The sequence below is a fragment of the Coenobita brevimanus genome, chromosome 49 (assembly GCF_032717465.1).
Source record: "Coenobita brevimanus isolate Jiangsu-jjx chromosome 49, ASM3271746v2, whole genome shotgun sequence".
Classification (NCBI taxonomy): Eukaryota; Metazoa; Arthropoda; class Malacostraca; order Decapoda; family Coenobitidae; genus Coenobita; species Coenobita brevimanus.
Genome location: NC_137002.1, coordinates 204,115 through 219,233, shown reverse-complemented (window position 1 = coordinate 219,233; position 15,119 = coordinate 204,115). Strand labels below are relative to the sequence as shown.

General features: G+C 42.4%; 1 protein-coding gene across 1 annotated transcript in view; it reads left to right on the top strand.

Moving 5' to 3' along the window:
- Ctf4 (Chromosome transmission fidelity 4) overlaps window positions 1-15,119 on the top strand; it is a 35,561-nt gene that overhangs the window by 8,826 nt on the left and 11,616 nt on the right. The window contains exons 6-15 of the mRNA XM_080272107.1: window positions 113-362; window positions 705-712; window positions 1,957-2,131; window positions 3,832-3,974; window positions 4,499-4,689; window positions 8,627-8,883; window positions 10,688-10,914; window positions 11,303-11,437; window positions 12,701-12,871; window positions 14,281-14,492. Coding sequence (XP_080128233.1) covers window positions 113-362; window positions 705-712; window positions 1,957-2,131; window positions 3,832-3,974; window positions 4,499-4,689; window positions 8,627-8,883; window positions 10,688-10,914; window positions 11,303-11,437; window positions 12,701-12,871; window positions 14,281-14,492 — 1,769 coding nt within the window. The remainder of the gene's footprint in view (window positions 1-112; window positions 363-704; window positions 713-1,956; window positions 2,132-3,831; window positions 3,975-4,498; window positions 4,690-8,626; window positions 8,884-10,687; window positions 10,915-11,302; window positions 11,438-12,700; window positions 12,872-14,280; window positions 14,493-15,119) is intronic.

The following is a 15,119-nucleotide window of genomic DNA, read 5'->3' as shown; positions in this document are numbered from 1 at the left end:
GTTGCTTGAAATCATAAATTAAAGCTCACACACATACATATTTGGGTACCTTGGAAAGTATAAAACAAAATGGATTTCCTGCCTGTAATATACACTATCTATTTATTTACAGACAGTATCAGTGGTTACTATATCTCCTTGCGGAAAATTTATTGCTGGTGGATGTAAAGATGGAACAATCGCAGTTTGGGATGTAACCACCAGAGGGAAGGTGATCCTAGAGAAGCACCCTAAGGGCCTGACAATATGTGGCCTTGTGTGGAACCCCAGTGGCAAGAAGGAGTTGGCCTTTGTTGACATTAATGGACAATTTGGAACAGTGGAAAATGTTGTTGATAAGGACTACACACCAGCTGCTGTAAGTAGTTCACTATGAGACAGTTTACTTTCTTTACAAATACTGTGTAAGTATATCTATCTGTCTATATCTATCTGTCTATCTATCTATCTTTCTATCTATATATATACAGTATATACACACACACACACACACACGTATATGGAGCTCACCATCCACTCATTTGATGTAGTGCAGCTCGTGGATGGTTCTCCTTTCTGCTTTTTCTTCCTTCTTCTTATGTCCTCCATTCCTTCCTTCTTTCCTTTTCCTTCTGTCTGCAGGTGACTCTACACTGTTACAAGCCAAATGGTTTCCTGTACACCAGGAAACCCTATACTACTCTGGGTGGTAATCATCTAACCAGATTATGACGTCTGGTGGTTTAGTGGGTAATTAAGGCACTCCAATTTAATTGAGCCAGTGCAGGTTATATCCATGGCTGATTGGAGTTTATTGTTCATGTAATGCCACTTAGGGGTGAATGAGGCTGGTCACTCTCATCTAAAATATCAGGACCAAAGTGCCTAGCCCTGGACTCCTATAGTCTGCATAGTGTGGCATAAGATTAGATGACAGGGTTGGAAAAAAATCATTTTTTTTTTTTTTTTACTTGATTTTTTATTTAAATCATCTTTTTTTTAGAATTATTATTATTATTATTTTTTTTCCAACTCTGTTTGTGCCTTTGAGAATTCTGTCAAAAGAGTACCATACGGTACTTCCCCCCCCCCCCCAGTGCTGCAATGCATCCATTAGGCATGATTATATATCACTGTTCAAATAAACACATACAAAATTGAAAATAACGTGAATGGGAAGTTGGAGTAAGGGAGTACACCATAGGCTAGCACCTCTTGGTATGGGGGAGGTTACTCACACTGTCAGACTCTGAATAAAGTTGCCAACGGACCACTTGACGTTATATTCAAGTACCTGTCCTGCAGTAGTTTACTTTTTAAATCTAATTGAAAACTGATATTTTAGCCAATTTTTACAGTATTGAAGAATTGATGTACTGTTCATCACTAAATATCATGGAAGGGAATTTAGAAAATATGTGACTGTGGGAGCCACGAGTTGAATGAGTCCCTAATTAAATTACCCGGTGAACACTGGCAACTCCTTTGTTTGTAAATGCTCCCATTGATTGAACTGGAAATGTATGTAGTCTTACTGCTTCATATTTTTCCTTTAATAAAATATTCTTAGCATGTTGCCTCCCAACAGTGATTATTGCAAATGGGAGGACAGCTAGGCCTTTTAATAGAAAAATATACGTGGTGGTCTGTGTATTGCACCAGAGAACCAGAACGTCTTGGGTGTTGTGCAGACAGCTAATTCTACTAGTGTTAAAAGTTAAGATATAGTTACCACATGACATTATTAGTCAGCTTTACAGTTTGTGGATGTAAACGAGTAAACACTGTAAAGCTTGAGAAGGGTTATGAGAAACAGAAGATGATGCAGAGTAGACATCATTAATGATAATTGAGCTGTCCCCACAGCATGTAAAACCTCACCAGCTGGAAATCACAGGGAGTGGAAAATATGGATGACCTTGAATATGATTTTGTGGTCGTCTTCATCTCGTTTCTTCCATTTCTCCACAGGTTAAGGGAAATGGAGTGGAGGAGAATGGGATAATGAATGGTGATGTGTTCCCCCCTCTGGATGTTGACTTGGGAGATGATGATGATGGTGAATACTCCATTGCCAAAATCAAGTCGAAACTGGGCTTTGCAGATGATGAGGAGGGCACCTTCTTGGGCCTCCCAGCAAAGGGTGATACAGGTTAGCACTTATAAAATCTGCCTGTACTCATATGAAGGGTATGAATCTGCAAGCATTCTGTTCTGTATACTGTACAATACTTTTGTCTTGAAGGAATGGGGATTAACTAACTTTTTGACATAATAAAGGAGGAATAGGGATTAACTAAGTTTTTGACTTATAAAATTTAAAGTCTTAAAGTTTTACAGTTTCCTGGCTTGTGTTGCTGATTCTCTGATAGTGAGAAATTTATAAACTTTCTCTTCAAACAGTATATACTTAGCAAGAGATAATCACTTGTGAATACAGTAATCCGTCTACTATCCGACATAATAGTGCCAAAGGCATGTCTGGAAAGTGGTCCCTTCCGGATAGTGGGCCCCAGCCTCCTGGACTTGTACTTAAGGACCCTAACCCAGCCTAACTTGAAAGCCACCTAAATAAATCCCTACTGGACATGCATAGCACTTATTTAAACCTATTTAAGACCCTATTCACACCAATAATGGACATAAAGCATGAAATAAATGATAAGGAACCAAAGAATGAGGAATTAAAAGTGACTGTACCTCAGTCAGGGTACTTACAGCACGTCTGTGTCCGCCTTCTCGTTGGCTTTGGCAGTGTTGCAAATGCTCTTGAGGCACGTACAGTAATGCAGTGTTGTGCTGCACTTACAGTAATTCTTTGCACTGTGAGTTATAATTGTTTAACACTGCACATTGTTAATTGCACCATGCCAGTTACACCCGCCAGTTTGCACTCCACGGTTAATCGTTTGCACTCTAAATTCTAATTTCTTAACACTGCATAACACTGTAAATTCCCGTGTGGTCTACTGGCAAGGTATTGCAGTTTATTCACAAAAAACGAGCATGTGTGGCATCCATTGCGATAAGCATCTACTCGCGATCGAAGTTAGGCAGTAACTGTTGGTGAGGGGGAAACAGAGTTGTCAGATCGCAACTCGGCCACATTACCAAACTCCTCAATTTTCATTACCAATTTTAACTTTTCATAAACCAAATTCGTAAAGATAGCAATTATTCTTCACTAATTATATATACAAGTAGAAATACAGTGAGTCCTCGAAGTACAAAAACCCAAAGTACGAATTTTCGATGGTACAAAATCGAATAATATAGGACAAATTCCACAGTACGAAAATATGTCTCGATGATACGAAAATCGATACTCGATACAAAAGGAAGTGAAGAGATAGCCCGATTTTCCAGACTATATGGTGTGAAGAAATGCCTGAATAGTCTGAAATCATGATTAATCTGGTGGAAACAAAACACAGGTAGAGTATATATGTTTCTTACTCTTTTTACTCCAACATATGAAATTTCCCTCTCCCCATTGTGATTGCTGAGTTGCAATAACAGTCTGTATTAGTACGGTACTGATCTAGTCATGAAGTAGTGCTGTGACAGGGATTTGAAGTAAGCTTCACAAGGGTGAAATTATGGGCCAGGTTAATGTAAAATGGTTATAGTTTCATTTTTAGTGCCAGAATATGCTGTTGTACTCATTTATTTTTCAGACATGCTTGAAATCCCACTTTTGGTGTGGGGAGGGATGACCACTGGATATGAGAGACTATCAGCTGTGTCGAATCAGCCTCCCCCCCTTCCCCAGTTAGTCCATTATAGCGAGGGTCTACTGTAGTCCTATCCGCATTACCGTTGTCACTGTAATTAAGTCTCTGCTCTATCCAGACACAAAAGTAGCAGATGATGACGACTCCAGGAGTGCCATTGTCCTGAGGAACGAGGCTCCAGCACCCACCCTGAGGTTACCCGAGATACAGCGTCCCTTCCAGCCCAGCATGTCACCAGAACACCTCCCTGACAGATACATGGTCAGTTCCTCATTTATGCATTCTCCACAATATAGTAATGTCTCCTTGGTGGCCACAGATACTGTTTGGCTTTCACAGTCATTACTACGGTATACCTGGAGTGGAGGAGAAAAGTATGCTACCTATGTATTCCTTACATACCACAAAGGGCATCTACAAGGAACAAAAGCAGGTGACTAGAAATCCGCTTGTCCATGTAGAGTCCCATCCAATTTTACAGTTATATATTGGCTTCTAGTATCAAACAGTATCTTTAAATCCAGAAATTTTGTTCAGTACAGTATGTAGTAGTTAGCTACCTAAATGCCATAGTATGTCTTCTTAGCTTCTGTGACACAGGTGGGAGCCTTTCGTATAGGGGAATTTGTCCTATATTTTTCACTTTCGCACGTTCAAATTTTCGTATATTTGGGCTTCGTTTATCGGGGACTCCCTGTAGTTTGGAGATAACAAGAATACTGTAGAATGAAAATTTCATCATTAGCTTCAAGTGGATAAACACCCCAATGCCTTTACAAATGCAGGTGTGGAACAACGTGGGAATTGTGCGTCAGTACAGCACGGAGAGTGAGGATGCCGGCAGTGTGGAGGTAGAGTTCCACGACACCTCAGTACACCATGCCCTGCACCTCAGCAACTCTGCTGGATACTCTATGGCAGCGTTATCCAACCGTGCCCTGGTCCTTGCTTGTGAGGCTAGGGATGACCAACCCAGGTGTTTATAGTCGAGTCCTCATCATAATTAGCCTTTTTATGACATCCATTTTTTTTCTATTAAGTCCTCTGGATATTAACTTCTTGAAAAATTAAGAGGAAAGGGTTAAAGAAAAATTGCTTTTGAAAGTTCATTTGCTGCTTAAGAAATTTGTCAGGATTCTCCAATTTGCTGTAGCTGTTGTTTATAAAAAGCTTTGATATTTTTATTTATAAAAAGCCCTGCCTCTGACTCACAACTTGTACATGCTTTCCTTGTTTTGTCAGGGATCTGTCCTGTCTGAAAATATAGGAGATTTTACAGCTGGTGTTGTGATGAGCATTTGATTGAAAGTGTAAAGAGAAATGCTTTGAGATGGTTTAGCCATGTTGAGAGGTTGCAGAATGAGAGACTGACTAGAGGTGTGTGTGTGTGTGTGTGTGTGTGCGTCCGTGCGTGCGTTCGTGTGTGCATGCATGTGTGCGTGCATGAGGTGGAGAGGAACCCCAGAGATGAGATGAAAAGATGTATGAGAGTGGGAGGGGTAGAGGGGAAGCCCAAGGATGAGATGGAAGGATGTTTGAAAGAGTGGGAGGAGGGTGAGAGTTGGACTCAGGACAACCAAATGGCAGAGGACAGGACGACATGGAGGCGGTTTGTTTATGATCAGGGCATCTGGCGATAGGTAGATAGATAGTATTTTAAACTGGAAGGAACTGGAAAATTAGCTTTGTATAACAATGAAACTGCAATATCAGGTTTCTGTGACTTCCTTTCAGCTAAATAAAATTGTCTTGCATGACCTGAAACAATACCGTACAAGAGTTGTTATAGCTTTGAGAGGGCAAATTGTGACAGTTATTTTTATGAGAATTGGAGGGTTATTGTTGTTTATCAAACCCAGTCTGACTGGCTGAACAGACCCATCAACTGCCGGCAAGTAACTACCTCCACAGGACTGTCTCATGCAGTGAACCAGTGCTCCTTTGCATCCGACAGTGTCATGCCACAGCGAGATGTGAGGATTAGTGTGGAGGTTTGGTTCCTGTGTGGATGCCCATATGTTTTTCTCCACCCAGTTAATGGGGATGCCATAGCAGGCTTCACATCACCTTGTTATTTAGATATATGTTTACCACCCAGTGTTGTAAATGGTTTCCTGGGCTGCAAGAAACCATTAGGCCAATCACTCATTGTAGAGCCATGTGAAGCTGAAAGAAGAGTAATAAAAGTAAAAGGAAGGAAAGGGAGAAGCAGGAGGAGAGGAGGAAAGACAGAGAGAGAGAATGAGAAAGGGAAGGAAGATTGGCAGTACCATCAAGAGGGTGGATGATGGCTGCCACCACCTGCCACCTCAGTGGGAGGCTAAATGGTGACTATTAACTTTTTCAGGCTGTAATGCTCTATCAGCTGAATTATATTGTCTGGCAGTAGCTGGAATAGAATTGTGTATAATAGACCCCCATGTCACGGGGTTTTTAAAGTATATGTCATATTAAAGGATAATTTTCAATAATACTGAGAACAGGACAATGAATTGGCTTGTGAAAATCAAGCAATGATTACTTTATTCTGGCTTGCTTCGCCAATTCTCTAAGGACGAGAATTTATAAACTTTCTCAACAGTACACAGCAGAGACTAATTCCTCACAATTGCTGTTTGTTAGTACTGTTAGCCTCTGGAGAAAGTGACTTCACCCCTGACAATCAATAACTGATGCTATTAATGATAACAGATTCTTGCTGATGCATTAACTCCTGGTTGCACAATGGATTTTAGTTAATAAAAAGGACTGGCCTAAGTACCAGTTATGAATAGCAAAGCGTTTATGCAAGCTAGGAGCTGCAACTAGAATAAGCTTAATATGGAAAATAAAACACGAGTTTACATTACATTAAGCTCGAGAAAAAGAACTGTTAAATTTATTGATTACAAAGAAATAAATTTACGTTACATTTCAAAATGAATTCAAAATAAGATCGCACTCACTCGCTCACTCAAAAGCTAAACTCTTAAACCTAGAAAAGAAACGAAAAGAAATACTGGTCAAAGAGTGGACTAAGCGGATGACTGGGCGTCGTTACTGGAAGGACACTGCACTCGCTAAGTCTTTCGCCAATCACACTGGGTGGAAATTCAGGAACTAGACAATGGCGGCACTGCTACGCACTGGGCCCAACCTGCTTTCACGCCGTACAAACCTTGACTGACTTCAAATCGTGGGAAAGAGGCGAGTGTTGTGGCCGCATTGCTAACAGCTAGAATGAGCGAAACACGCCCATAATAAATCGCTCGGCGGAAGTGCTGATGTCTCGCACAAAGACGATCATTTATGACACATTGAAAAATTGCCTGAAAAACACTCCCGACCGGGTGAATACGTAGCGGTTAAACTGAATGATAAACACTGGGATTCCACTAGAGTTCGTGGTTTCCCACTAAAGTTGATGTCATGAGTTTATTCAATTACTTACTTGCGCCGACTCATGACACCCCACTAGTGTGATAGTTGGTGGCGGCCATCATCAACTCGACGTAATACTGTGTACTTCATCTTCTCCTCTGTCATTCTTTTTCTGTGTCTGCCTCCCCTTTCCTCCAATTTCTCTCATCTTTCTTGACACTTTTTATTACTCTTCTTTCCTTTTCAGGTAGCTTTACATTGATCAACAAGCCAAATGGTGTCCTGTAAGCTAGGAAACCTGCTGTGGACTTAATAGCAAAAGAAGAATGTCAAAAGGGCAACTTATAAATGAGGACTTTGTTTTAGAATCTTATATATACAGGGGTAGCATACAGTATTTCTAAGTGTAACCAGGCAGCCAATGATGAGATATGCGTTTAATGATAATCAACAAGAGTTGTCAGTCCTGAAATGAGACTCTCCATCCCTGGACCCATCCCATGCTAGGTTAATCTTGGTGCTTGGCTACAGAAACGGTCATGCTCTGTAAACACCTAGCCAGAAACAGGCCTTGCTTAATGCTAGCAGGCTTGAGTATGCTTGCTGGTAAAAAAAGGGCCAACAGCAGATAAGTTTTAACATAAGTCAACCCATAAAGCATGTTTTTAATGGAGACTTGCTGTGATCATTACTCCCTTTCCACTGATTCACTTTACTCCATCCACCAGAGGATTCTTTTTTGTAATATTCTTGCTATCTCCAGACAGTTTTGATCTCCACAGGAGAGAACTTTTGAACTGCTAGAGGTTAGATGAATCTTTAGCTAAACTTCACAAATAGAGCACTCTTCTGAGCTGAATATAATTGTGTGTTAGTGTAAGAATGATACATAAAAGGCATACTTGGGGTGAAAAAGCTAAGTGATCTGTATTACATCATCTTCACTTTTGTGTTATCTTGATATTACCGTATTGTGTAGCACTTATTAGATCAAATAAAATCCATGATGAATAATGATCATCCCATGGCTATTCCATAAACATCTGCTGTGTTGGGCTTGGCAAGTGTTAATATTTATTTGTGAAAAACCCTCTGTGGGCCATGGAAGGCTTCCCAGGATCATTGATTTCTCTTGATATGATTATTCTTTAGTAATCTGAGGCTGCTGACTAAGAGATGTAGAATTTGTTGGAAAATAATTAAATATCAATATGAGAGCATCAAAATGCTGTAAAATTTTGGAGATTACTTAATATCATCATTATCATCCAAATCTCTTTTCACACCTTAGTATGGGGTGAGGTAGAGTCCAGAGAACGGGGGAGGGGGGGGGACACTAAAAGAAAAAAACCGTAAACTACAATAAATCAGAATAAAATTTTTAAAAGGTGCGTGAACAACTGCTTACACTCCCAGAGCGAGGTGTTTTAATCATGATGAAGAAACAGGAGTCAGATTTAGAAGACAGTATAGCAGAGAGGGTTTAGAAGTGCCCTGTATTCATCTGTACAGCATTATCATTTACCAGCCACCATCACACACTCCCACCACAGCAAGGTCTGGGTACAACACTTTGGGGCATGGGGTGGCGGTGGCAACAACAAGGAGTGGCACGTGGATCTACCTGAGGGAGAGGAGGTAGTCGGTGTGTGTACAGGGGTGGGGTGGGTGGCAGCTGCGACCGACCAACGTAACCTGCGCATCTTTACTACTGCCGGGGCACAGAGGGATGTCTTAGTGGTGCCAGGGCCTGTTGTGTGCCTGGCCGGTTTTGAGGATCTACTTATGGTTGTCTTTCACAGTGGCATGGGTGAGTAGACGTAGGTTTTTATGTGTTCTTACTTAATTGTATCTTTACAGGAACGAGTCAAGCTCGTACTGTCCCGTGTGTTAGACCATATTTATCATACATATCCTTAAATTTGGAATTGTTTTGGCACACACTATTTCATTCAGTAGTGCATTCCACTGGACTGGTACTTATGGACCCTAACCCAGCCTAACTTTGAAAGCCACCTAAATAACTCCCCACTGGACATGCATAGCACCTATTTAAACCTATTTAAGACCCTATTCACGCCAATAATGGACATAAAGCATGAAATAAATGATAAGGAACCAAAGAATGAGGAATTAGAAGTGACTGTACCTCAGCCAGGGTACTTACAGCACATCTGTGGCCTCCTCCTCCAAGGCTCTGGTAGTGGTGAAAATGCTCTTGAAGCACGTACAGTAATCCAGTGTTGTGCTGCACTTACAATAATTCTTTGCACTGTGAATTATAATTGTTCAACACTGCACATTCTGTTCTTAATTGCGCCATGCCAGTTTCAACCGCCAGTTTGCACTCCACGGTTAATCCTTTGCACAGTAAATTCTAATTTCTTAACACTGCACAACACTGTAAATTCCCATGTGGTGTAGTGGCGAGGTATTGCAGTTTATTCACAAAAACGAGCATGTGCGGCATCCATTGCGATGAACATCCACCCTCTGCAGTGGTTAGGCAGTAACTGGGGAGCGGGGGAAGAAGGAACGGGTGAAGGGGTGCATAAACAACAGCTGTTAGGCACCATGCAGCAATTTCAAATTACGGGTGGGAAAAAAATTAGGATTTGGGGGGGATTTTTTTCTTTTTTTGGCCATTTTTGGCCCTACAGGTATATGCTAAGGGATCTTTGTATGCAGCATGTGTTAGGAGTGTAATGCTGTATGGTCGTGAGACCTGGGCAGTAAAGGAGGAGGATATTCGCAGGCTCAGACGTACAGAAATGACAATGATTAGGTGGATATGTAGTATGTCCCTGCGTCGAAGGTCTGGGAGGGCTGGGTTTACGATGGATGAGTTGAGAGGTAGGATGGACTGGAGTGTATTGGTGTTGTGACGAGGAGAGGTAGATTGAGATGGTTTGGACATGTGGAGAGGATGGGGGATGATAATTGGGTGGGGAAGGTGAGCAGTGTTAATATTGAGGGTGGGCTTATGAGGGGTAGACCGAGAAAGACATGGGACGTGGTCATTAAGTGTGATCCCAGGGTTAAGGGACTGAACAGGGAGGCTGCAGTAGATCGTGTAGCATGGAGTGCCGCTATTAGGTGACCAAGGCCAACACATGCAAGCAAGTTGGAGCTTTTAAAAAAGAAACAATTTTTGGGTTCTGAAGATCCAGGCCCACAGTGTCTGGAAAGTGGGCGTCTGGATAGTACAGGGATTACTGTAATCGATTACGATTGCAATTACAGTATTTTGAAAAAAATGCCTAAGTGATCAATTATAATTACACAAAAGTCTGTAATTGATTACAGTCGATTACGATTACAGATTACGAGTATCCCATGCCTGAAGCCTAATGGTTTTCTGTAAGTCAGGAAACCATATACAACACTGGGTGGTATCCGTATAAGCAACCCATACATGTTCCCCATGTGTCAACACGAGGGTTGGCGGAGGCTTAATGCTCCCCCCCATAAAACAACTAACTCAGAGACAAACGGCCACCCCTAATGGGATTATGGCATCTGTCTATAGATTGTTTCAAGAGATCGGAGCATGGAGTACATTCCTCCTCACCATCTTTCCACATCATTCTTAGACTTCACTGAATCTTCATCAGGTGTGTCAGGAGATCAGCACGTGTCAGGGATGGTTTTGAGTGTTGGGGGCAGTCGTCACCCAGTGCCCCTGGCCTGCCCCATTCCCCTCTCCCCCCGGTCTTTCCTGGCGTGGGCTGGGTTCTCTGATGAGGGGACACCTGTTACTATGGACAGCTCTGGTGTTGTTCGGATCATGCATTTCAAGTTTGGCTACACATGGACACCCATACTCAACACAAAATCTCATGTAAGTAATAAGTCAATTTCATTGGTCATGTATTGTTTATGCACTGTGTATTTAGACTAATGGGCAGCTTGTTTATGGAGGTGATATTGATTGTTTTATGTACAGTACTTATTTATTTTATATCAGCAGAATCACTCATATCTGATAGGTGTATATGAAGTGCATTAATGAAAAAAAAAAAAAAAAAATATTTGTCAGTGGTCATTCTTAAGGTGGATGCAGAATTCCAAGGGCCAGAATAATGTGCAGATGATTATCAGGCCCACTTCTCTGGGCATGCTGGTGATAGCTCTCCCACACATATGTATTTTCTTTCCTTGTTTCTGATTCCTACCCCACCTCCATTTTAGGTGAGAATAATGAGATTGATGATGATTTTCTTTCACAGACACGAGGCAAGAGTGATCATTACTTCCTCCTGGGTGTGAGTGAGACACAGGGCCATGTTCGGTGCATACTGTGCAAGGGCTCTCGCTTCCCCCCAGTTCTGCCCAAACCACATGTCTCCATCCTCAACTTGAAGGTAGTGTTGTCTCTCTGTCATGTCCCATCTCAGGCATACATCATTTTATCCCCCAGATTATATGATGTACAGGTATTTTCATTTTATTCTTTGCTACTACTGGACTGAGGATACATTCATGTGGTGTTACTGATATAACCAGGCATCCTCTCCACATGGCCAAACCACCTCAGTGTGTTCCTCGTAACGCTTCCTATCACATCCACATCAACACCACAACGCTCCTTTATATCCTCATTCGTCAGCCTGTCTCTCCATGTGACTCCACAGGCTCCTCTTAAATAACTCATTTCCACTGCTCTCACTCTTGACTTGTGTCCTTCCAACAACGTCCAAGCTTCACTTCCGTGCGTTAGAGTTGGTGTCACAATACTGACAACGCATTCATATATAATTGTATTTATCAAGTCAGTCATTAATCTCACTCCTGTATCTCCTGAGGCTTTCAACATTTCAGCAGTCTGGTAATAAATAATCTACGACTATTTGTCAGGTTATTTGACGAATACAAATACTTTGCCCGAGTATTTGAATACAAATGTAATTCCTTGGCATCTTTCATTCATTCATTCATCATCTAATCCAGTTTTGCCCTATGAGGAATGTAGGAGCCCAGGGTTAGGCAAGTTGGTCCTGACATTTAAGATGAGTGACCAGCCTCACTCATCTCTGAGTGGTATTACATGAGCAATAAACCCCAACCACCCCTTTAATATAAACCTGCACTGGCTAAATCCCATTGGAGCACCATAATTACCCACTAAACTACCAGGTGCCATAATTTGGTTATATGGTTACCACCCAGCATAGAAAATGGTTTCCTGGTCTACAGGAAACCATTTGGCTTGTCAGTGTAGAGTCACCTATAGACAGAGTGAAGAGGAAAGAATGGAGGAAAGAAAGACGGAGGAGGAAGGAAGGAAGCGAGGAAAGGGCAGGCACCCGAGAGCAGCACTGCATCGAGTGAGTAGATGGTGAGCACCCCCACCTACCACTAATACCTTGATATCCAATAACAGTAATTCGAAAATGAATATGAAGAAATATAAATACTATATTCAAATACAAATACACCATCCCTGATAACAATGTCCCTTTGTCTGTCCCTGTCCTCCTTAAGGATGATAGTGGACTGCAGGAGAAATGCAGCTTCAGCCTACAGTCCACTGGGTTCATATGCAAATGATCTTAGGGCCAGAACAACAGTAACAGGCTGTCTGTACTCAGCATGCAAGAAACAACATCTCTCCTGTTTACCCACAGGTGCCTGTGTGTGAGGCGGAGACAGAGAAAGGGGAACTGGAAGAACAGGCAGTGCGTAATGGCCTTCTCCTCCACACCCTCACCCGCCTTTCTTCCCAGGGCTATGATGTTGACAACTCCAAGGATGAGGTTGACCGCATCCTGAAGGAGGCCATGATCAAACTATTTGCTGTGAGTTTTATCTGATTGCATTTGTATATACAGTACCTGTACTGTACATGCTTGTGATTATTTGTGTGCAATGTGGTAGGTTATATTGCACATTACCAACTAAAAGGAAAGGCATTTAGACCTGCTTAAAGGCAGGGGGTTGATATCATGAAGGGGATCTGGTCACAATAGGTTCCTTGCACAAATCATAGCCCACTTTAGGGGCAGCACCTTAGCCTCTCCAGGATGGGAATGCCTGGTATATAAATACATATGTGTGTGAGAGAGAGAGAGAGTGTGTGTGTGTGTGTGTGTAATAATAATAATAGTAATAATAATTTTTGGTTTAGTTATTCATCACAGTCAGTGGCTGAAAATTCGTAAGTCCTTAATCTGGTATGCTAACCTAAGGGGGTCAACAGGCTGACCCTGGTCGCTCCTGAGTAGTGCTGACACACTGCCAAGCCTCTCTGAGGCTGGAATGAGGTGTAGACACAAGGGTACAGACCTCTCAGTCTTTACCCCGCTGAGTTTCGAACCCTTGCAGGTCTTCCACCACAGCACACTTTGAGCTACACTTGACAGGTGAGAACTCACCTCACCCACGCATGTAGTGCGGTCTGAGTGGGGCTCAAACTTAGGTCACTTGCATTAGAAGTTGAGTGCTCTGTCAACTGTGCCGCTGTGTGTGTGTGTATATTTACCTAGTTGTGATATACAGGAAATGAGCTACGCTCATGGGGTCCCGTCTCTTTTCTCGTTGTCAAATTTTGCTTTGAACTCATTTATGTTTTTAGACTGGACGATCTCTGTCCAGACTGTTCCACAGGTCTATGCATCTATATGGAAAGCTATATTTCTTGATATCCTTCAAACAACTTGGCTTTTTGAGTTTCATTCCATGTCCTCTTGTTACTCTCCCATCCCATACAAACATTATTTTCATCAATTTTATCTCTTCCCTTCATGGCCCTGAACACTGCAATCATGTCTCTCCTTTCTCTCCTTTCTTTTAGTGTAGGCAGGTCCAGCTTTTCCAGCCTCTCTCCGTAAGACAGATCTGTCAGGCTGGGGACCACCTTGGTTGCCGTTCTTTGTATTCTCTCGATCTTATTTATGTCTTTCTTCCTGTGTGGGGACCACACTACTGCCGCATATGCCAACCTTGGGCGGATCATGGCCACTATCAATTTTTTCATCATTTCCTCATCCGTGTGTGTATGTGTGTGTGTGTGTGTGTGTGTGTGTGTGTGTGTCTCCACCAACCCATTTGCCAGCTACTTTAGTCTCTCTCTCTCTCTCTCTCTCTCTTTTTATCTGCTCATCAGAGGTAGTCTATTTTATTATTATTATTATTATTATTATACACTCATACTTATCAGTATTGTGGTAGTTAGTTTATCATTCTATGATCATTTTCCTCCTGACAGCTTGCATGCCGTAGTGACAGAGAGGCTCGGGCTGTGGAAATCTGCCAGCTGATGCCATCACAACAAACTGTTGGGTTGGCCATCAAGTATGCTGGCAAGTTGCGCCGCCTCCAGCTGGCTGAGAAACTGGGAGAGGTTGCTGCAGCCAAAATGGAAGAGGAGATTGAGCAAAGGGTCAAAGAGGCAGCAAGAACTGAGGATGACCTGCACCAGTGAGTTGGTTAACATGTATGATGTATATTGGGTAACCATATATTATCTGACAATGGATACCAAGACATCTTCAGAAAGGTTGTTGGTGGAGTACAGTACTGCAGTTTTCTTTCATCCTGATCCGGTCACTTCGTTGCATACCACTTACAGCACAGGCAGCCTCATAGTTGTTGTGGCAGCAGGAAGGTGTAGGTGTAGTGGGGGCTTCCACCATCTGAATATTTTCTCAAACCGGATCCATTCATCCATCATCCAATCCTATGTCGCCCTATGGAGGAGCATAGGAACCCAGGGATAGGCAAGGAGTAAACTGTAGCACCAGTCGAGCAGGACAGTACTCCCAAGGTGGATGGAAAGCTGATGACAGGGAGACCCGGAGCTCCCGTTTCATCAGCCCTCGGGACTAGTTCCTGACCATCTCCCTTTGCTGAACCTTTTCAGTGTTTCAGAAACAGAGAGTAGGTCAGCATGCTCTCCGATACAAGTTTCTCTAACTGTCAACACCAGTCTACATGCACAGTACACACTTCACTTCCTTTTTATATTTAAAAAAAAGGGGGGGGGGGGACACGATAACCAGGCCTCGGAGTTCCGGGGGAGGGGGGGGGGACCATAAATGCCCCCAT